Genomic DNA, 24,062 nt, shown 5'->3' on the forward strand with positions numbered 1-24,062 from the left:
CCTAAAGCAAACTCCAGAAATCTATCATCCAATAAAACCTAGTCCAGTGTCATTAAAAAGCCAGCTAGATTGACCTATTAATTTGCCTACCTTCATTATTCTCAATGACACAATGCAGTAACAGAGCTAAAGTGAAAATTAAACACTAAAATGAAAGAAAATAGCCTCGGAGTCCCACCTCCCACAGTAAAAGTTTAGCGAGGCTTTATAGGTATTTACTTCGTAGGCATACCTACCCCCCCTCCCCCGGTTAATGATTCACACTCAGGCACGATGCTTAGAAAACAAATGCAAGTGCTTGGAGGGCTCTAGCATGGGAACAACAAAGCACGCCAAAGGATAGCACAAAAGGCATGCAAATCTAGGCAAATGAAGTAATTTCATATTCCCTCCCAATGCTCAGAAGAACAGCTCACAAACCTAAAGCTGCCTTACTGCCGCAGAACTAACGTCAGCTTGAAGCAAACGTTAGGATGCTTCTGCCAAGCCAGAGCTTGGCGGCGTCAGTCAAGTATCAACTCATTCCTTACTGCTGCTGGCCCCTCTCCCTACAGAAGGGAGGTGGTGATAGAGCCTGAAGATCCATATATACCTGCCGAAGGAAAGATGAAAGTCACTGCCTAGGGCTGGTAGCTGGCAAGAATGTGAGATGGTCACCACTGGATGTATCTCCCCCCCCACCCCCCCCCCATCAAGATCTCAAGACTGCTGGTGAGAGAGAGAGCAGGAGCTTAGTAGAGTTAAGGGCTTCAGAAGCCTGTCTGAGGAATATGGTAGAGGTAAAGCAGCTCTCTTGTGCCGGCACCCCTTCTCCTTCCTCCTCCCCCCTCTGGCATTCTGGTCATCTACTTGTGCGTAACGCACAACTTTTGAGCACATGCGCCAGACTCAACCTCCTGCCGAACTCCCTAATGCTCAGTGCTGTGAGCGTGCCTAAATTTGCATCTCATTAGAGTTCAGTATTAGGGATTTCCTTCTTGGCGCTGATCTGGTGGTATTTTTCCGGTGCTGTTCGAAACAGTTCCAGAATTTGAGCATCTGTGTCTCAGTTCTGTGCAATGAAAAATTTACAGTGAAAAAATCGTTAGAAGCAGCAACATAACTTATCTGCTTTACTGAAAACTCAGTCCCACCAACAGCGGCCAGCATTTTGCTAAATTGCTAATTCAGGGATTATAGGGACCAATTTTAGCTTGCATATTGCAAACGCTTCAAATGGTTCAGCTTAAAGCATCTGTGTTAAGTTTCTTTCTGATGAGGTTCTTTCAATGTAATTTTTGCATGCACAGAGCTGAGTGTGAATCATTCATGGGGGGTTTTATGCATGTGAAGTAATTGTCCATAAAACCTCGCTAAAATTTCTCCGAGGCATATATTCTCACATGTGGGTGACATCATCCATGGAGCCCAGTGTGGATACTGCCATAGTGCACTGTCTAGCATTTTCCATGGAGCAGAGAGGTTAGTTTTCTGATCTCTCAGTGCGTACAACTTGTGCCTTTTAGTGCCTTCACTTTTCTGGGATATTTTTTTCTTCATATTCTTTTTTTTTTTTTTTTTTTACTAATTTTGTTCAATTCATTTTTTCTAAATTTTTTCATTTTCTTCATTTGCGGTCTTTCAGGCATCTGAGTCCTTTTGCCTGGGATACATTGACTATTTTCGGGTACACAAATACTCAAGCTCCCTGGGCCTTTCGATCATCTTGTGTCTGCTGTTTTTCCCTCCATGTCAGGGAGGGTGCCGAGTGGCTTTAAGAAGTGTACTTGATGCAAAAGGACAATCTCAGTCATAGAGCTCTGTAACTGGTGTGTTCAGTGCTTGGGTACAGAGCACCAAAGCATACGGTGTGGCCCCTGTTTGTGCATGCAAGCGAGGACACTTAATGGCCGCAGAGTCCAGCATGAAAACCTTTCTGGTTCTGCTTTGACATCAGCATCCTTATCATGCATGGCAAGAGATTTGGTACTCAACGCAAAACCTGTGCCAGCATCGACACCAGGTGCACTGAAGCAACATTGAGATGGTCTTACCACAACCACGTAAGGACTCTATATCCTTTTTGTCAGTGTTGCATGCATCAAAGGACCTGCAGCATAAAAAAATCCTAAGAATCGTCATCATCATTCTCCTTCCAGGCACTTTGCTAATGCTCTCCTAATTTCTCATCACGGTCTTCCAGATCTCCTACACCTGCTATACTCAGCTGGGTCCACACCACTTTCGCAGCAGTACCAATGCTACTCTACAGGAGGAAATCCAGGCTATGCTCAGAGGTAGGGTTACCATAATTTGTCCCCCCAAAAGGAGGACACATGTCTCGCCTCCTTTCATACCCCACCCCACCCCTTCACGCCCATCGCTCAGCCCCCTGTCACATTTTCCCCTCCCCCGTCACACACCCCGTCACCCCCCCTCCCCGTCACCCCCCTCCCTTACCTTACTACTGCCCTGGTGTTCTAGTGACCTCTTCGGGGCAGGAATGAGCCTCCTCTTTCCTGCCCGGAGCGCTGCCCTGCATGCATCCTTCCTGTTGCTGATCTCAGCACTGATCAAAATGGGCCGCCGAGAGTTGAAGTCTCGCGAGGTCACTATCAACTCTTGAGGCCATTTTGAATCGGCGCCGAGATCAGCAACAGGAAGAATGCATGCAGGGCAGCGCTCGGAAGGAAGGAGGGGGCTCTTTCCTGCCCCAAAGGCGAAGAGGTCACTAGACCACCAGGGCAGTAGTAAGTTAGGGGAGGGGAGGCTAGCAATCTGCCCATTTGTCCGCCCACCAGCCTGCCCGTTGTCCAGAAATCCGGGCAGATTGGCAAAACCCACCCGGTTGCCCGGACATGTCCTCAAAAAGAGGACATGTCCGGTTAAATCCGGATATATGGTAACCCTACTCAGAGGAGCACTCGGAGGACAAGGCCATAGCAGAAAGAGTGAATGATTTATTTGCTTTGGTCTTTTCAGAAGAAGATGTAAGAGATCTATTTGTACCAGAAATGGTTTTTAAGGGTGATGATGTAGAAGAACTGAAAGAAATCTCGTGAACCTGGAAGACAAACTGAGCCAAGCCGACAAGTTTAAAAACCTGGACCAGGTGGTATACACCCCAGGGTACTGAAATGAAATTGCATATTTTCTATTGGTGATCTGTAACCTGTCAAAATCAACCATAGTACCTAAAGATTGGAAGGTGCCAATATAATAATTTTAAAAAGGGTTTCAGGGTGATCTGGGAAATTACAGACCATTAAGCCTTTAACAACGGGCCAAAATAGTGGTAACTATTATAAAGAATAAAATTACAGAACACATGTACAAACATGGTTTAATGGGACAGAATCAGCATGGGTTCAGCCATCATCAGTCTTGCATCACCAATTTGCTTCATTTCTTTGAAGGCGTGATATACACATGTGGATAAAGGTGAACCGGTTGATGTAATGTATCTAGAATTTCAGAAAGCTTTTGACTCCTGAAATTTAAAAGTCAGGGGATAGAAGGAAATGACCTTTTGTGGCTTAGGAATTGGTATTGGACCATTTTTCTCAGTGGAGGGAGGGTTATAGTTTCTAGCTACTTACTATACTGCTTTAGCTGACTAGGCAGAGCAAAGCAGTGTATAAACTAAAAATTGCAGAAAAAGAAAGGAACTCTATTTTTTGATAGGAAAAGTAATGCATTCACACAGAAAGAAAAAAGGCAGAAGAGCTAAAGGAAGGAAGGGGAGAAGACAGGTGAGAGACGTTAAACTGTTCATGAGCCCTTGTGCCCAGGCCGAGGCTTAGGAAGGACCTTGGTCAAGGCCTAGGGTGGACTAAAAAGGCGCTAAGCAATAAAGTTGGAACAAAAGGATATGAAGGTACCCAAAGAGAAAATATATCCCCAAATCACAAATGTTGAAGCACATACCAGGAAATGTAGATGGAAAGCGATGACCACAAATGCTCGCAGTCTAAGCAATAAAGTTCATGACCTTCAAGCCCTGATGTTGGAGGCAGACTTAGACGTTGTTGCAATCACAGAGACGTGGCTCAATGATTCCCATGAATGGGATGCAAACATACCAGGCTATAATCTATTTAGGAAGGATAGGGAGGGTCGTAAGGGTGGAGGAGTAGCTCTATATGTGAGAAATGATATCACAGCGACTGAAATGACAGGGACCTGGGGAAAGGAAGAAGCGATATGGATCACCTTAAAAAGAGATAATAGAACCTCTGTCCATGTGGGTGTTGTCTACAGACCTCTGACACAATTGGAAGAATTAGATAAAGACCTGATCGCAGATATTCAAAAATTGGGAAAGAAGAGAGAGGTGCTGTTGCTGGGAGATTTCAATCTGCCGGATGTAGATTGGAAGGTTCCATCTGCGGAATCGGAAAGAAGTAGAGAGATCGTGGATGCTTTCAAAGTGCTCTGCTCAGACAAATGGTGACGGAACCCACAAGGGAGGGAGCGACGCTGGATCTGGTGCTCACAAATGGGGATAGCGTGTCAAATATCTGAGTGGGTTCCCACCTCGGCAGCAGTGACCATCAAACGGTTTGGTTTGATATGACGGCTGAAGTGGAGGGCGGCCACTCAAAACCCAAAGTCCTGGACTTCAAGCGTGCTGACTTTAGTAAAATGGGGGAATACCTAAGAAAGGAGCTGATGAGCTGGGAGGACATACAAGAAGGACAGTGGTCCAGGCTGAAAGAAGCTATAAATAGGGCCACAAATCGTTATGTAAGGAAAGTAATTAATAGCAAGAGAAAAAAAAAACTCAAGAAGAAGAAGAACACGGGGATGAATACCGGATGAAACTGAAAGAAGCCAAGAGAGAGATACGTCTGGTGAAAGCGCAAGCGGAAGAACAAATGGCTAGAAATGTAAGGAGGGTGACAAAAATTTCTTCAGGTATATTAGTGAAAGGAGAATGACTAAAAAGGGAATTGTGAGACTAAAAGAAACTGCAAACTGCTATGTGGAGAATGATGAAAAAAAAGCAAATTTGCTAAATAGATACTTTTGTTCTGTTTTCACAGAAGAAAATCCTGGAGAAGGACCGCGATTGACTGGCAAAAGTACAATGAGAATGGAGTGGATATAGCATCGTTCACGGAAGAGAGTGTGTATAAACAGCTTCAAAATCTAAAGGTGGACAAAGCCATGGGACCGGACAGGATCCACCCCAGGATATTGAGGGAGCTTAGAGAGGTTCTGGCGGGTCCTCTTAAAGATTGTTTAATAAATCCTTGCAGACGGGAAAGGTTCCGAGGGATTGGAGAACGGCAGATGTGGTCCCTCTTCACAAAAGTGGCGATAGGGAAGAAGCTGGAAACTACAGGCCGGTAAGTCTCACCTCGGTTATTGGAAAAGTAATGGAAGCGATGCTGAAGGAAAGGATAGTGAATTTCCTGGAAACCAATAAGTTGCAAGATCCAAGACAACATGGTTTTACCAAAGGGAAATCGTGCCAACGAATCTCATTGAGTTCTTTGATTGGGTGACCAGAGAACTGAATCAGGGACGAGCTATAGACGTAATCTACTTAGATTTCAGCAAAGCTTTTTTGACACAGTTCCCCACAGGAGGCTCTTAAATAAACTGGACGGGCTGAAGATAGGACCCGAAGTGGTGAACTGGTTGACGGACAGACGCCAGAGGGTGGTGGTTATGGAATTTGCTCGGACGAGGAAGATTTGGGTGGGATACCGGTGTCGGAAATGATATTTCAAGCGGACGAGTCGGAGAAACTTACTGACCACGGTAAACCTGGAGGACGTAATGGGGCAGTTCAGCAAACTGAAGAGTAGCAAATCTCCTGGACCGGATGGTATTCATCCTAGAGTACTGATAGAACTGAAAAATGAGCTTGCGGAGCTACTGCTAGTGATATACAATTTATCCTTAAAATCGAGCGTGGTACCGGAAGATTGGAGGGTGGCCAATGTAACGCCCATTTTAATAAAAGGTTCCAGGGGAGATCCGGGAAATTATAGACCGGTGAATCTGACGTTGGTGCCGTGGAAAATGGTAGAGGCTATTATTAAAAACAAAATTACAGAGCACATCCGAGGACATGGATTACTGAGACCGAGTCAGCACGGCTTTTGTGTGGGGAAATCTTGCCTGACCACTTTACTTCAATTCTTTGAAGGAGTAAACAAACATGTGGACAAAGGGGAGCCAGATGATATTGTGTATCTGGATTTTTAAAAGGCGTTTGACAAGGTACCTCATGAAAGACTACAGAGGAAATTGGAGGGTCATGGGATAGGAGGAAAAGTCCTATTGTGGATTAAAAACTGGTTGAAGGATAGGAAACAGAGAGTGGGGTTAAATGGGCAGTATTCACAATGGAGAAGGGTAGTTAGTGGGGTTCCTCAGGGGTCTGTGCTAGGACCGCTGCGTTTTAATATATTTATAAATGATTTAGAAATGGGAGTAACTAGCAAGGTAATTAAATTTGCTGATGACACAAAGTTATTGAAAGTCATTAACTCGCGACAGGATTGTGAAAAATTACAGAATGACCTTACGAGACTGGGAGACTGGGCGGCTAAATGGCAGATGACGTTTAATGTGAGCAAGTGCAAGGTGATGCATGTGGGAAAAAAGAACCCGAATTATAGCTACGTCATGCAAGGTTCCACGTTAGGAGTTTCGGACCAAGAAAGGGATCTGGGTATCGTCGTCGATAATACACTGAAACCTTCTGCTCAGTGTGCTGCTGCGGCTAGGAAAGCGACTAGGATGTTGGGTATTATTAGGAAAGGTATGGAAAACAGGTGTGAGGATGTTATAATGCCGTTATATCGCTCCATGGTGCGTCCACACTTTAGGTATTGTGTTCAATTCTGGTCGCTGCATCTCAAGAAAGATATAATGAAATTGGAAAAGGTGCAGTGAAGGGCGACTAAAATGTTAGCGGGGATGGGACGACTTCCCTATGAAGAAAGACTAAGGAGTCTAGGGCTTTTCAGCTTGGAGAAGAGATGGCTGAGGGGAGACATGATACAGGTATATAAAATAATGAGTGGAGTGGAACACATGGATGTGAAGCGTCTGTTCACGCTTTCCAAAAATACTAGGACTAGGGGGCATGCGATGAAACTACAGTGTAGTAAATTGAAAACAAATCGGATAAACTTTTTCTTCACCCAACGCATAATTAAACTCTGGAATTCGTTGCCGGAGAACGTGGTGAAGGCGGTTAGCTTGGCAGATTTTAAAAATGGGTTAGACGGTTTCCTAAAGGACAAGTCCATAAACCGCTACTAAATGGACTTGGGAAAAATTCACAATTCCGGGAATAACATGTGTAGAATGTTTGTACGTTTGGGAAGCTTGCCAGTTGCCCTTGGCCTCTATTGGCCACTGTTGTGGACAGGATGCTGGGCTCGATGGACCCTTGGTCTTTTCCCAGTGTGGCATTACTTATGTACTTATGGAAAGGTGAGTAGTGGAATGCCTCAGGGATCGGTGCTGGGGCCGATTCTGTTGAATATATTTGTGAGTGACATTGCTGAAGGGTTAGAAGGTAAAGTTTGCCTATTTGTGGATGATACTAAGATCTGTAACAGAGTGGACACCCAGGAGGGAATGGAAAACATGAAAAAGGATCTCAGGAAGCTAGCAGAGTGGTCTAAGGTTTGGCAATTAAAATTCAATGCGAAGAAATGCAAAGTGATGCACTTCTACTACTACTACTATTTAGCATTTCTATAGCGCTACAAGGTGTACGCAGCGCTGCACAAACATAGAAGAAAGACAGTCCATGCTCAAAGAGCTTACAATTAAAATTCAATGCGAAAAAAATGCAAAGTGATGCACTTAGGGAGTAGAAATCCTCGGGAGACGTATGTGTTAGGCAGTGAGAGTCTCATAGGTACGGACGGGGAGAGGGATCTTGGGGTGATAGTATCTGAGGATCTGAAGGCGACGAAACAGTGTGACAAGGCGGTGGCCGTAACTAGAAGGTTGGTAGGCTGTATAGAGAGAGTGTGACCAGCAGAAAAAAAGAGGTTTTAATGCCCCTGTATAAGTCGTTGGTGAGGCCCCACCTGGAGTATTGTGTTCATTTTTGGAGGCCGTATCTTGCTAAGGATGTTAAAAGAATTGAAGCAGTGCAAAGAAAAGCTACGAGAATGGTATGGGATTTGCGTTACAAGACATATGAGGAGAGACTTGCGACCTGAACATGTATACCCTGGAGGAAAGGAGAAACAGGGGTGATACGATACAGACGTTCAAATATTTGAAAGGTATTAATCCGCAAACTAACCTTTTCCGGAGATGGGAAGGTGGTAGAACTAGAGGACATGAAATGAGATTGAAGGGGGGCAGACTCAAGAAAAATGTCAGGAAGTATTTTTTCACGGAGAGAGTGGTGGATGCTTGGAATGCCCTCCTGCGGGAGGTGGTGGAGATGAAAACGGTAACGGAATTCAAACATGCGTGGGATAAACATAAAGGAATCCTGTTCGGAAGGAAGGGATCCTCAGGAGCTTAGGCGGAGATTGGATGGCAGAGGCGGGGCTGGTGGTTGGGAGGCAGGGTTAGTGCTGGGCAGACTTATACGGTCTGTGCCCTGAAAAAGACTGACCAAAAAAACAAAAAGGCACACAATTGCTTACAAAACAGTAGATAAAAAACAACAAAGCAGTGGAATCAGTTCAGTTGGAAGTAGCAGAAAGTGGAACTAGATTTTGGAATAACTGTTCTCATCTCACTACTAGTGTATATGATATACTTATATACATTTTTGATAGTTTGTACCCCTGACACAGCCTGAGGGCGAAACGTGGCCATGCTGGGTATTATTCCAAATAAATGCATTTCATTCCACTGCTTTGCTGAAAAAGACAGATACAAATCAAGGGGCTGGTGGTTAGGAGGCGGGGCTAGTGATGGGCAGACTTATACGGTCTGTGCCCTGAAAAAGACAAATACAAATCAAAGTAAGGTATACACAAAAAGTAGCACATATGAGTTATCTTGTTGGGCAGACTGGATGGACCGTGCAGGTCTTTTTCTGCCGTCATCTACTATGTTACTAAGCAAAAGCCCGGCAACAAAACCCTGCACACTCAGGACAAACAACTGGCACCACCAGAAAAGTAAGATAGATCACTCAGGCGGGCCTCACGGCCGAACAGGAACCCACTCATACAGAGTCCAAGCGTGTGGGCCTCAAGGCCGATCTGGAACCGAGTTACACACTGGGGAAGGGAAAAAGAACAACGAGGGGTCCCAAAAGGGACTGGAGCACATTTAATGCACAGAGTACTAGCTAGTGACACAAGGGAAGGGTGACAGACAAGAAGCTGGCAGGTACAAGCTATGACCAGGGTAAGAGAAAGTCAAGGACAGAATGGGACACAGACTCTATAAAAGCGAAGCTCTTCAAGAATACTCTAGGGTGTAGCATACAGCACACAAATACACTTGGCTATGCCACACATCACCCAAAGGAAAAGGGAAGTTTCATAAAGGAATACACAAGGCTGTGCTACACAGCACTCAAGGAGAAGGGAGAGATAGTGGAGTGCCACAGGGATCTGTACTGGGACCGGTGCTAGTTAACATATTTATAAACTATCTGTAAATGGAGCAAGTGAGGTGTTTAAATTTGCAGATTACACAAAACTATTCAGAATTGTCAAAACACATGCGGATTGTGAAAATTTGTAGGAAGACCTTAGGAAACTGGAATATTGGGCATCCAAATGGCAGATGAAATTTAATGTGAACAAATGCAAAGTGATGTACATTGGGAAGAATAATGTAAATTATAGTTACCTGATGCTAGGGTCCACCTTAGGAGTCAGCACTCAAGAAAAAGGTCTAAGTATCTTTTTAGATAATACACTGAAATCTTCTGCCCAGTGTGTGGTGGCAGCCAAAAAAGCAAACAGGATGCTTGGAATTATTAAGAAAGGGATGGTAAATAAGACCAAGAATATTATAATGCCTCTTTATTGGTCCATGGGTGACCTCACCTTGAGTATGAACCCTGATGTAGTATTTTCTAGTCTCCTTCTGCCTCCTATTTTCCTCTTTTCTGACTATAGCAACATTTACTATAAGTATAGGTATACCAGTTAAGATATTTTATTGTAAAGCAGTTTGAACAGTTTAAAATAGATTGATTCAGATCCCTCTGTTGTCAGTCATAGAAAAGTTTATAATATCCTTTCAGCTGCTTTAATTTTTTCTAAACAGACTTTGGTGTGCATTATTAAAGGAAGAACCTGTTTTACATATTCATTTTCCTAGTCGTCATTCTATGTAGGAATTTATACTTGTTAGTTGCTCTGATGTGACTGCATATTTAATTTATGTATATATATTTGTTTATTTTACAGGGAGAGAGAGGTGAACCTGGCATCAAGGTGAGTCATGTTAAGTGGTCCAAACTAGTGTTGAAATGTTAGTTTATATGTTTGATATTTGGATGTCTTCCCTTCCCCGTGGTGCTTGGGCATTAGCTGTTCTCTCAGTATTTGTATGCCAACTGATGCCAATTAATTTATTTGATGATTGTGTTTCAGCTGATTTACCCAGTGCTTTTACATAAACTGATACCCTTATAGAAGATTCTTGGCAGTACAGTGTTTGAGAAGAGATTTTGTTCTTCAGGTGTTGCTGACTAGAAACCCTGCAATTATGGGGAGAGGTGTATTTTAGGTTGCTGATTGGGAACTGTACAGTATAGTGAAGCACAATCATTATACGTGATTGTGGCTGTTGATAAATGTTTGGTGAGAGGAACTCATTGTAAGGGTTCCTGGCTCATGACTGTAAAACCCTTTCTCCGAGGACAAGCAGGCTGCTTGTTCTCACATGTGGGTCGACGTCCGCTTCAGCTCAGGATTCGGATGGCATTTTGCAAGCAAAATATTTAAAAAACTTTTGCCAGAGTCTTCTGGCGCGTGAACCGCATGCGCGGATGACTTCCCGCTCGTGATGTGAGCATGCTTCTTCAGTTTTTCTTTCTCCGCGTTGAAGTGCGGCAGCTTTCGTTTCTGCTCCTCTTCAGGCCCAGGAAGAGTCTTCACTGTCTGCGTTTTGTTCGCTAACATTTATTATTTTATTCTTTAAAGATTTTAAAAAAAAAAAAAGAAGTAGGTTCCCGTAGTTTCCTTTTACTTTTTTTCCCCTACTTTTTCTTTCTTTTTCGTCGCGGCCGGCCTTTAGGCCGCGTGGTCGGGTACTCTCATTTTCCTTTTGTGCCTTTTTCTGTATTTTAGGCACAAACGCGTTTTTTGATTTCGCCGATGCCGTTTTTCCTTCCATGTCATCGAAGACACCCAGCGGCTTCAAGTGTTGTACTCGGTGCAACCGGACGATCTGAGGTACCGATACCCACGCTTGGTGTATCCAGTGCCTTGGGCCCGACCATAGCCCAGCCGCTTGTAATCTGTGTCTTCATATGAAGAAACGGACCCAAGTGTCTCGAGAAGCCCAATGAGAAAAACTTTTTGGGGCTCAGTCCGGTCCTTCGGCATCGGTACTAAGGTCGGCGATGTCGATATCGAAGGGACCATCTACATCGGGAACAGAGATAATGGCTACTGTGAGGCCAACTTGCGCTGGAAGCAGTGAGGCGTTGAGTGGGTTTCCACCTGCCTTGAGGCCTCCTGTTATGCTGTCCCGGCCCCGAGGAGATGTGAGGATTCCATGTCCTTTTCATCGGTACCATGGAGTCTTGATGATGGGCGTCGGGCAAAGGCAAAGAAGCACTGTCATCGTTCTCCTTCAACGCACAGTACCGGGAGCTCCAGGGCGTCGAGAGAGTCAACCCGAGAAGCGTCGGCACCGAGAGGATCGCTCACCCTCGATATAGGAGGTGCCGATGCGTCGGTCTCCCAGTAGCCCGATACCTGCTACTTGCGCCTCCATGGATTCTGACACTGCCTGTCCCACCGACTCCGCAGCCTTCTCTGATGGCAGCTCTCGACGAGTGCATCCGGGCCTTGTTTCCAGAACTTCTGGAGGAACTGCTATTTTAAACATTCCTACTTTCCTGGTTAGCTATACAAGCACTGAATATCGCCAGTGCCACAGGACCCCCCCCCCCCCCACCCCTGTGGTTGGTTTATTGAGAATAAGGAGAGAGAAGAAATCCTGGTAAACTGTTCAAAGCCCCCTGTCAAACCTCCACCAGTGTCATGGGATCTCAACGTCATTTTCACCCAGCTGATGAAAGCTCCTTTTGAGCCACTGAATTCCTGCCATCTGAAGTACTTGACCTGGAAGACTGTTTTCTTGGTGGCTGTTACTTCAGCTCGTAGGGTCAATGATCTTCAGGCCCTAGTAGTGGATGCACCTTATACGAAGTTTCATCACAACAGAGTAGTCCTCCGCACGCACCCTAAGTTCCTGCTGAAGGTGTGTTGGAGTTCCATCTGAACCAGTTAATTGTCTTGCCAACATTTTTTTCCCCGTCCCCATGCCCACACTGGCGAATGCAGCTTGCACACCTTGGACTGCAGTAGAGCATTGGCCTTTTCCATGGCACAGACGAAGCCCTTCAGACAATCCGCCCAGTTGTTTGTCTCTTTTGATCCCAACAGGAGGGGAGTCACCATCGGTAAACACACCATTTCCAATTGACTAGCAGATTGCATTTCCTTCACTTATGCCCGAGCTGGGCTGACTCTAGAGGGTCATGTCACCGCTCATAATGTCAGAGCCATGGCTGCGTCGGTGGCTCACTTAAAGCCAGCCTCCATTGAATAGATTTGCAAAGCTGCAACATGGTCTTCAGTCCACACATTCACATCTCACTATTGCCTTGAGCAGGATACCCGATGCGACAGTCAGTTTGGGCAATCGGTGTTCCAGAATCTGTTTTGTTAATCTGGTTGTGAGGGTTTGACAAAGTCCTAGGGTAGACCAAAAAGGCCCTACACACCACCCCAGCCACCAAGCCCCGCAGCCCCGCACACATACAACAACAACCAACTAGCACCACCAGAAAATGGGAGATAGAGCATTCAGGTGGGCCTCATGGCCTATCATGAACCCACTTGCACAGAGTCCAAGTGTGCGGGCCTCACGGCTAACAGGATCTGAGTCATACACTGGGAAGGGGAGAAAGAACAACAAGGAGTCCCCAAAGGGACAGGAGCACCAGCAACGCCACAGTGCTAGCTAAGAACACAAGGGAAAAGGGACTGACAGACGTTCCTATATGAAACACACAGGGCTGTGCCACCAGCAGTCAAGGATAAAGGATGTCACACAAGAGAACACTCTAGGCTGTACCATACAGCACACAAGGGAAAGGGAAAGTCACCTAAAAATACACAATGCTAACCTCACAACATATAGGGATAAAAGGAACTGCTATATAGGAATAAACAAGGCTGTGCCACACAGCACTCAAAGGTAAAGAGAATCCACACACAAGAATGCACAAGGCTGGCCTCACAACACACAGGGATAAAGGGAACAGCTATATAGGAATAAACAAGGCTGTGCCACAGGGCACTCAAAGGTAAGGGAGAGGTAAGCAAACAGAGAACATTGCCTTAACACACACAGATCAGATAAGGAGCAGCGCTCACCAGAAACAGGAGACAGACACAGCAAAGAATGAATAAAAGCAGGCAAAAGGAAAAGACTGCTTCAAAACACAACCTATCAGAAGCAGGGCTTACGCTGTAGAGAAAGGGTTAACAGGGAGGAAAGGGAAACATAAACAAACAAACGGGAACAATACAAGGGACAATCTTACCACAAACAATACAACACCAGCCAAGCAGAGAATAGACCCAGGTGCAGTGTCGTGAGGCAATCAAGCACAAGCTGGGAACACCCATCACTCACACAGAAACTAGGAGCTACCAGGAGAGAAAGCAAATCTCCATGTAAACACAGTGCACAAGCACAAACAGAGAGAGGGAAGTTGGGTTGCAGGGAAAGGTAGGCTTAAGTAGATCAGGCTTCTGATCAGCCTCAGACATCAGCTCAACCCCTGACAAGCCAATCAGGAGTGAGTCCCAAACATTCCCCTGTCTATCTAGCAGAATCATAACACTGTTTGGGGTTTAGAATCCAACTCCACCCTCCTAGGTCCATTTTGTGCTGTTTCAGGCTGCTCTCTGAGCTATTTTGCATATAGTTTCAGGTTAATCTTTGTTACGTCCTCACCGTTGCGAGGCCCAATTGACCAGTTTTTGTTGTTTTGGGTGAGCCTGGATTCTAGGGTTTCCCCACTTGTATGATATATATATATATATATATATATATATATATATATATATATATATATATATATTTGTTTATTTTACAGGGAGAGAGAGGTGAACTTGCTTGTCCTAGGAGAAAGCGAAGATACTTACCTATAGCAAGTATTCTCTGAGGACAGCAGGCTGACCATTCGCACAATCCTGCTCACTTCCCCTTGGAGTTTTTTGGGGTTTTTTTCATTTATGCTTTTGGATTAAACTGAGGAGCGCAGTCACATGGCAGCATAGGCGATCGGTGTCCCAACTGTTTGGGGAGGCTAAAGGGGGCGGGGTTAGGGGTGGTGCCAGGGGAGGGGCTTATATCCATAATTGTCTGACAACACACAGGGAAAAAAAATAGTAACAATTAGTACCTTTTATTAACTTTAGATATTAGATATGTATCATATGTCAAAGAAAAAAGTGGTTGCTCAAAGCATATATTAACCAATGTATACTATTCAAAAATATTATCAATTATTAAACACTGCTATTTCCATCCATGGGAAATTCCAAAATGAAATGGTCACATTAGTGAAGTAAGATCCGGTGACTAGACTTTGCATCATAAGTGAGGTGTCAATGATCTGCTCAGGGTTAATATCTCCAACAAGATCCCTTTCAATGTTCAGTAAACATAAAGCTGTCAGTTTTTCCTGACCTATTGTGGATCTCAGCCAGTTTAGTACAAATTTCATGTCAGAAAATCATCTCTCATAGGTAGCTGTGCCAACAGGAACAGTAAGTGCCAATTTCAAAAGCTTTGTAAAATTTGGATAAAAAGTTGTTGAAGCTGCTGCTTTCAGAGTTTCAAGCACTTACCAACACTAAATCACATACACATCTATGGAACAATTCAACATCAGATCTTCCAAAATATTCTAAAACCATGTCTGATGTTATGAAAAACTAAAATTAATTTAAAGTGTTGATGTCACCTCAATAAGGCCAACACACAATCTCTCCACTGCAAAACACTATACACAAACTTGTGCAAAAACCCAATCCTAACCTTACCAAACCATAACAGCACTAATTCCAAGGACAGGACGAGCTACAACCTTATGCGTGGAAAGGCAGCACTGTAATTACACCGGGCTCTAAAACACCAGTACACTACCTAGTGAAAAAAACAAAAAGGGCTGCAAATACTACACACTAGCAGAATACTGCACCTTGATCACACATGAAAAACACATGACACAACAGATATGACACAAGGAACTAGAAATCAAAAGATATGAAAACAAAATAATGAACTGGAAACCTCAAGAAGTCAGACTTGGCATGCAGCAATACTAGAGAAATTAAAACTTATATGCAAAATATCACAGATGCACATTTCCAAAAGCTGGCATTTTCCAATTAATAAATCCTGAATAAAATACTTTTTTCTACCTTTGTTGTCTGAGTATTTAGTTTTTCTGTTTGCTTTGGTTCCAGTGTCTTCTGTTTTATGCAGTGTCTTCTTTCCATTTGATATTTTTTCTCTCACCATGTCCACCATCCTCCTGTGTCCTTATGCGTCCTGTCTACCATTTGTAGCCCTGTCCCTATTCTACCTCCAGTTTCAGCATCTGCCCTCAAAGTTCTGATCCAGCCCTTAAATTCATCAGTTTCCCCTCCATCCATATTCAGCATTTCTCCTCACTCCCCTCCCCTCTATCCATGTGCATCTTCTTCTTCTGTCTTCCCTTCCCTCCATCCATGTCCAGCATTTCTCCTCTCTCCCTTCCCCTCCATCCGTGTGCATCTCCTTTCTTTGTCTTTCCTTCCCTCCATCCCTGTTCAACATTTCTCCTCTCTTCCCTGCCGTCCACTCCATCGATGTCCAGATTTCTCCTCTCTTCCCTCCCCTCCATCCATGTGCATCTCCTTCCTGTCTTCCCTCCCTCCCCTCCATCCATCCATGTCCAGCAACTCCCCTCTCTCCCCTGTCCTTCCCCATCCATCTATGTCCAACAACTCTCCATCCATATCTAGCAAATCTCCACTCTCCCCTGCCCCCTCCATCCATCCATATCCAGCAATTCTCCTCTCTCCCCTGCCCTCCCATCCATGTCCAGCGATTCTCCTCTGCCCCTCCGTCCAGCGATTCTCTTCTGCCCCTGCCCTCCGTTCCATGTCCAGTGATTTCTCCTCTCTCCCCTGCCCTCCCCTTCCATCCATGTCCAGCAATTCTCCTCTGCCCTCCCATCCCATCCATGTCCAATAATTTTCCTTTGTCCCCTGTCCTCCCCTCCCATCCATGTCGTAACCTGCCCCAGCCCCCTTTTCAAACCCTGAGTTCGAGGTCTAACCCAGCCCCACCTGCCCACCCTAAGCTCCCCGACAGCCTTCCTTTTCCGTTCCTGCCATGGCTGCCCAGCATTTAAATCTTTTTATTTTAAGTTGCAGTGACGGCTCACCTCCGGCCTTTCCCTTCTTGCTCAATGCCCCGCCTTCCTCTGATGAGGTATTTCCTGTTTCCATGAGGGCGGGACACTGAGAGAGAAGGGAAAGGCTGGAGGTGAGCCGTCGCTGCTACTTAAAATAAAAAGGTGCCACACACCCTCCTCCTCCGCTTACACAACAACTCCTTGAGCTCTTACCTGGTCAACGAGCAGCAGGAGCTCCACGCTCAGCAACTGCCAAAGGAAGAAGCCGGTTACGGGACGCGGCAGTCAGTCCACTCTATACTCCTCACAGACATGCACCCAAGGCGCTTCCCCACGTCGCAGGCTGAATAGTCACAGTGCAAAAGTGAGGGAGAAGAGACAGTAAAGTCTCCGTGCTAGCAATAGCGCCTCGTGCGCGCGCGCACACAGAACCCCATAGACGTGCACACGCATACGTCTGAGTGTGTGTTTGTGTATGTAAAGGGCGGAGTAACGAATAGAGACACTGCTCCAGCCTGGCCCCGCCCCACACAGCTCGATTGTAGAATGCCTGCCCGTCTATTGGCTGTCCGTGTAACGTATGCTCATTGGCTCAACTAGGCGAAATTGGGTGTGGAGGAAACTATGTGGGGGAAGATACATAAACGCTGGGCAGCCGTGGCAAGAACGGAAAGGAGGGCTGTTGGGGAGCTGTGGGCGGGCTCAGCAGGGGGTGGGCAGCAGCGGTGGCGGCGGAGATAAATTTTGAGGCAGGCAGGGAAGGTCACAGCTGGGCTGGAGAGGCTTGCCTTCCCAAGCCTCTTATATGGGGCGCCTATGCACGGCAGGCGGGAAGGCACTCTGCACATGCGCAGTGCGGTGCTACACATGCGCCAGAAGGCTCTAGCAAACTTTTTCATTTTGCTATTCAGTATGCTGGTTCCCGGGCCGACACGGATCGTTGACCCACTTGTGAGAATGATCAGCCTGCTGTCCTCAGAGAATACCTGCTACTGGTAATTATCTTCGCTTTTCACATATTGCTAGACCCATTTAGCCCAGTGCCCCAACTTCAATTTGAACACTGCCTTTTTTTCTGGTTAAAAGCTGAGGAGCTTAATTTGGCTTTGATTCTTAAAGTCCAAGAAGGCCCCCAGTGGCTTCAAAAGGTGCACCCAATGTAGTTTGAGTGATTTCTGTGACAAACCTGCACAGCTGGTGCATCGAGTGCCTTGGATTTGGCCATGAGCCTAACTCTTGTTCTCTCTGTTTACAAATGCATAAGTACATAATATTGCCGTACTGGGAAAGACCAAATGTCCATCGAGCCCAGCATCCTGTTTCCAACAGTGGCCAATCCAGGTTACAAATACCTGGCAAGATCCCAAAAATGTACAAAACATTTTATACTGCTTATCCCAGAAATAGTGGATTTTCCCCAAGTTCATTTAATAACGGTCTATGGACTTTTCATTTAGGAAGCCGTCCAAACCTTTTTTTAAACTCCGCTAAGCTAACCACCTTAACCACATTCTCTGGCAACAAATTCCAGAGTTTAATTACATGTTGAGTGAAGAAAAATGTTCTCCTATTCGTTTTAAATTTACTACATTGTAGCTTCATCGCATGCCCCCTAGTCCTAGTATTTTTGGAAAGCGTGAATAGACGCTTCACATCTACCCGTTCAACTCCACTCATTATTTTATAGACCTCTATCATATCTCCTCTCAGCCACCTTTTCTTCAAGCTGAAGAGCCCTAGCCGCTTTAGCCTTTCCTTATAGGGAAGTCGTCATATCCCCTTTATCATTTTTGTCGTCCTTCTCTGCACCTTTTCTAATTCCACTATATCTTTTTTGAGATGCGGCGACCAGAATTGAACACAATATTTGGGGTGCAGTCGCACCATGGAGCGATACAAAGGCATTATAACATCCTCATTTTTGTTTTCCATTCCTTTCCTAATAATACCTAACATTCTATTTGCTTTCTTAGCCGCAGCAGCACACTGAGCAGAAGGTTTCAACGTATCATCAATGATGCAGATGAGAACATAGAGGGTGCGGCAGGTACAACAGCATTTTTGGCTCCTCAAAGGCCGATACATCGACATCAATATAAAATGTATTCTTGTTTACTGCAAAACTCCCCTTTTCAGGGTTTAGTGCGGTTTACAGAAAATTAAGCCAGAAGCTTACAATGACAATTAAAATACATATAGGCATATTTTCAAAGCACTTACACTTACAAATTTCCATAGTAACCTATGGAACTTTATAAGTCTAAATGCTTTGAAAATAAGCCCCATAGTATAACAATACATCACCATAAAACATTAGAAACAAAAATCATCACATATTAAAATCTAACTGTCAAATCCTCAAGAAAGAAATAGGTTTTTAGCTTCTTTCTAAACATAAGATATTTTTCTTCCATTCTAATAAAAGATGGAAAGAATTCCATAACACCACTTTAACTAAAAATATGGCATTACCCATGTTAGAAAATCGCACATCCTTAATAAAAGGAGGACTTAACCCTAACTGATTTTGTAAACTAGATGACAGCCCAAATAAAGATACAGAAACCATGTTAACCAGTAAATCAGATGTGAGATCATACAAAATCTGATAAAAACAGGCCAATTTAAATATTCTTTCATTGATGGGAAGCCAATGCAGTTTATGAATAAATTCAGAAGCACTTCTGTATTTACTGAGTTTAAAAATTACTTTCTCAGCAGTGCTCTGAATGAGTAGTAACTTTTTGGTATATTTAGAACATAGACCCAAAAATAGAATGTTACATTAGTCTGAGGCATAATCAACATTTGAACCTTCATTGCAAAAGCCTGTTGATTAAAAAAAATGTCTAATTAGTCATAACTGCCGTAGTTTAACAAAAGTCTTCTGCCATAATTGATTCAGATAAGGACTGAAAGACAAAGAAGAATCAAGTACATAAGAAATAAAGGTATGTCCAGAATTACAAAAACATAGAATTTAATTTTAATTTATTAACCTATGCCCAGTTCTGAATCTTCTTAATCCCAGCTTCCGCTAGATGAATCAAATCCTGATGTAGGTCTGGGACAGATATTAACAAAAAGATATCATCAGCATATGATGACAACTGCTCTCCCAGACCTATTTCTATTTTACTAACTGTGGACATAAAAAAATTAAAAAGGATCGGGGAAAGTGGGGAGCCCTGAGGCACCCCGCAACCTGGAGACCAAAACATAGGTGATCATTTTGCCGCACTGCATAATTATGATTGGACAAAAATTCTTGAAACTACTCATAAACTGATCTAGATATCTCAATCTCGCTTAAATACTTTAATAATATCAACTGCATCAAGCACAGCCGATATGTTAACCTCGATGGCTGCCAAGACTTCAGGATCCACTGGAAGTGCACCGGCATTGAGGAGGTCTTCATCTCTCTAGTGCTCAAGTCTCCTGTCAGCCAGATCCCCGCTACCGGTCTGACATGGACAACTTGGGTTGTCTCTCTTCTAGCTCCCTTGCCTTTTCTAATGCCTTCCTTTGTTGAGTGATTCTGAGACATGCTCAGGGAGGAGCTGGTGCAGATTCTGTAGTTGCAAACCATTCAGGCATCAAGGGCGATTGCACCAACTGTGGATCAGCTCCAGATTCTTCCTGATGCTCCTTCCATGCCGCTTCAGAGATCCTCAATGCATAAAGTACTGCTCTCAACGTCGGGGGAGGAAGCTTCCCCGGAGTCAGAGTGTAGGGCTGTACCTTAGCGCTCTTCAGGGTGTGTACATGGATCCACTGAGTCAAGGCAGGCATAGACTCCTTCAGTACAACCTGAGAATGGTGTGAAGAGTCTCTAAATGGGACTGCTCATGGGATTCAGAGGAGGACCCACATTACTTCTCAGAGAAGTAGTCTTATGGGATACTTTGTGATCCCTCCCCACGTAAAGAGAGATGTAAATCTCCACCCGAGGGTCTCTGTTTCACTTTTTTTATTAGGGAGATGGCTTCTGCCATCCTTTTAAAGTTAGAAACAGAAGAAGAGCCCAAGGCAGAGATTTTGACTGGCTGAACTACGAGTTTCCTAAGGAAGGAGTCACTGTTGGATCCCCCCCTCCCCCCGCAGTGCAGGTTGCACCTAAGAACGTGGATACGCAGTACTGCATCCAAAAGGCTCCCGGACTTGAGAAAGCTCAACTGCCACACCATTCTCTGGTGATTGAATCCACTCTCAAATGAGCTAGGAGCTCCAGGACTCATTCCTCATCGCCCCCAGGTAGAGAGGCCAGGACATTAGACTTGTTTGGGAAGAAAGCTTTTCAGGCCTCAATGCTTGTTGCCCATATCCAGTCCTACCAGCTGTAGACAAGTCTTTACTTGCAGGCTTTGGTCCGCAGTACACTAAGGGGTCCTTTTACTAAAGTGTACAGAAAAATGGCCTGTGCTGGTGTAGACGTGTGTATTGAAAGTGTGCAGGGCCATTTTCAGCACACCTGCAAAAAAGGCCTCTTTTATTTTTGGGGGGGGGGGGGGGGCAAAAATGGACGTGCAGCAAAATGAAAATTGGCACACGTCCATTTTGGGCCTGAGACCTTACTGCCACCCATTGACTTAGCAGTAAAGTCTCACGCGTTAAGCGGCGGTAATCATCAGTGCGCATACAATGCCGATTACCCCTGGTTAGCGCCTCATGCCAGAAGATTTTTCTGGCGTGCATAGTGGGCCATGTAAAAAATGAAATTATCGCCCGGGTCACGCAGTAGTTCAAAATTGACATACGTACGCACCTACACAGCTTAGTAAAAGGGCCCCTAAGTCTTGCAGATACTCTCCCACAGGAGCAGGCCACAGAGTTTCACCAATTGGCCAGTATGCAGCTGGAGTGTAGGAAATATCTGGCTAGGGGCGCGTATGACTCTTTTCATATAACAGAAGAATCTGCAACCAAGCGGAGAACTCGAACGCCCCACGGGAAAACACAAGTATAAGTGAGAGTGGGATGTTTGATCACGGGAATACAAATCCTGAAGACAAGAATCTTAAAAAGTTTGTTTATTGATGAAAAGACTCGACACAACTGTTGTGTTTCGGCCGTCAGGCCTGCATCAGGAGTCTTGCTCAATAACGTGTCGTTTATTGAGTCTCAGACCCCGGAAGAACAGCTGATATGTGCAGTAGGTAGCACGTGATGTGTTGTACGGGTCTTTAGAAAGACCTTTGGTGATGAGCTTGCTCATAGACAAATCGAGTGTCGTAAAAAGCTTTCATGAATGATCAGCTGTTCAAGTTTCTGTGCATGTGTCTGACATCAGACGCACGCACAGAAACTTCAACAGATGATCATTCAGCAAGCAACATGCCGGCACAGACGAAAACAGAACTTCGGCTGTCGGGGTCCCTGGTCAGCACAGGTACGTGACGGCGGCGGGGGAGTGTTTTCGTCGGGAGGGGGGGGGGGTCGAGGGGGTCACGGCAGGGGGAGTCCAGGGGTCCATAACGCAGAGGGGGGTGTTGAAATCGGAGGGAGGGGGAGTCTGGAACTCGGTGGGAGGGACGTGAGGGGGCCTTGAAATGGGTGGGTGGGAGGCTGGGAGGCCTGTGTGGGTGGGTGGGAGGGAGGGGGGCCTTGAACTGGGAGGGAGGCCTTGAACTGGGGCGGAGGGGGTGTTGAAATTGGAGGGAGGGGGAGTCTGGAACTCGGTGGGAGGGGCGTGAGGGGGCCTTGAAATGGGTGGGTGGGAGACTGGGAGGCCTGTGTGGGTGGGAGGGAGGGGGGGCCTTGAACTGGGAGGGAGGCCTTGAACTGGGGCGGAGGGGGTGTTGAAATTGGAGGGAGGGGGGAGTCTGGAACTCGGTGGGAGGGGCGTGAGGGGGCCTTGAAATGGGTGGGTTGGAGGCTGGGAGGCCTGTGTGGGAGGGAGGGGGGCCTTGGAGGGAGGGAGGCAGGCCAGCCTTGAACTGGGAGGGAGGTCTTGAACTGGGAGGGAGGGAGAAAGGCAGGGAGGGAGGGTGGCCTTGAACTGGGAAGGAGAGTGGCTTTGAACTGGGAGGGAGGGTGGGAGGGGGGTCTGGAACTCGGAGGGGGCAGAGCGAGACAGCGAGGGAGGGTGGGGGATTGCCTTGCTAGCGCCCGTTTCATTTCATAACAAAATGGGCCTTTTTTACTAGTTTTTAAATAAAGGTTCCAGAGGTGATCCGGGAAATTATAGATGGGTGAGCCTGATCGGTGCCAAGCAAAATAGTGAAGATTATTATAAAGAACAAAATTACAGAGTATATTCAAAAGCATGGATTAATGAGACAAAGCCAAGGATTTAGTGAAGGGAAATCTTGCCTCACAATCTATTACATTTCTTTGAAGGGGATGAACAAACATGTGGATAAAGGTGAGCCAGTTGATATTGTGTATCTGGATTTTCAAAAGGCATTTTACAAAGTACCTCATGATAGACTCCAGAGGAAATTGGAAAGTTATGGGATAGAAGGTAGTGTTCTATTGTGGACTAAAAACTGGTTAGAAGATAGAAAACAGAGAGTAGGATTAAATGGTCAGTATTCTCAATGGAGAAGGATAGATAGTGGGGTTCCCCTGGGGTCTGTGCTGGAACCAGTGGCGTTCCTAGGGGGGGCGGTGGGTGCAGTCCGCCCCGGGTGCACGCCGCTGAGGGGGGGGGGGGGGGGGGTGCCGCGCGCGCGCGCCTGTCCTCCGTTGTTCCATACTTTTTCTCTGCCCCGGAACAGGTTACTTCCTGTTCCGGGGCAGAGAAGAAGCATGGAACAACGGAGGACAGGCGCGCGCGGCACCCCCCCCCTACGGCGTGCCCCCGGGGGGGGTTTCCTTCGCGGGGGTGTCCTTTCGCCGGGGGGGGGGGGTCCTCGCTGCATCGGGGGCGGGGCGCATCGGCGATCCACCCCAGGTGCCAGCCCCCCCCCAGGAACGCCACTGGCTGGAACTGCTGCTTTTTAACATATTTATAAATGAGCTAGAAATGGGAGTAACTAGTGAGGTAATTAAATTTGCTGACAACACAAAGTTATTCAAAGTTGTTAAACTGCAAGATGATTGTGAAAAAAATTATAAGAGGACCTTACGAGACCGGGAGACTGGGCATCCAAATGTCAGATGACATATGTGAGCAAGTGCAAAGTGATGCATGTGTGAAACAGGAACCTGAACTATAATTATTTGATGCAAGGTTCCACATTAGGAATCGCTGACCAGGAAAGGGATTTAGGTGTCATCATTGGTGATACATAGAAACCCTTTGCTCAGTGTACGGCGGCAGCGGCTAAGAAAGCAAATAGAATGTTAGGTATTAATAGGAAATGAATGGAAAACAAAAATGAGGACTTTATTATATCTTTGTATTGCTTCATGGTGCGACCGCACCTCGAATACTGTGTGCAATTCTGGTCACCACGTCTCAAAAAAGATATAGTGGAATTAGAAAAGGTACAGAGAAGGGCAACAAAATGATAACAGG

At 45.6% G+C, this 24,062-nt stretch overlaps 1 protein-coding gene across 1 annotated transcript in view; it reads left to right on the forward strand.

The window, feature by feature from the left end:
- The window catches only part of COL18A1 (collagen type XVIII alpha 1 chain), a 782,170-nt gene that overhangs the window by 247,037 nt on the left and 511,071 nt on the right, over positions 1–24,062 (forward strand). Inside the window, exon 7 of the mRNA XM_030210084.1 lies at positions 10,350–10,376. Within this exon, the coding sequence (XP_030065944.1) occupies positions 10,350–10,376 (27 nt within the window). The remainder of the gene's footprint in view (positions 1–10,349; positions 10,377–24,062) is intronic.

Source organism: Microcaecilia unicolor, chromosome 7 (assembly GCF_901765095.1).
Source record: "Microcaecilia unicolor chromosome 7, aMicUni1.1, whole genome shotgun sequence".
NCBI classification, from domain to species: domain Eukaryota; kingdom Metazoa; phylum Chordata; class Amphibia; order Gymnophiona; family Siphonopidae; genus Microcaecilia; species Microcaecilia unicolor.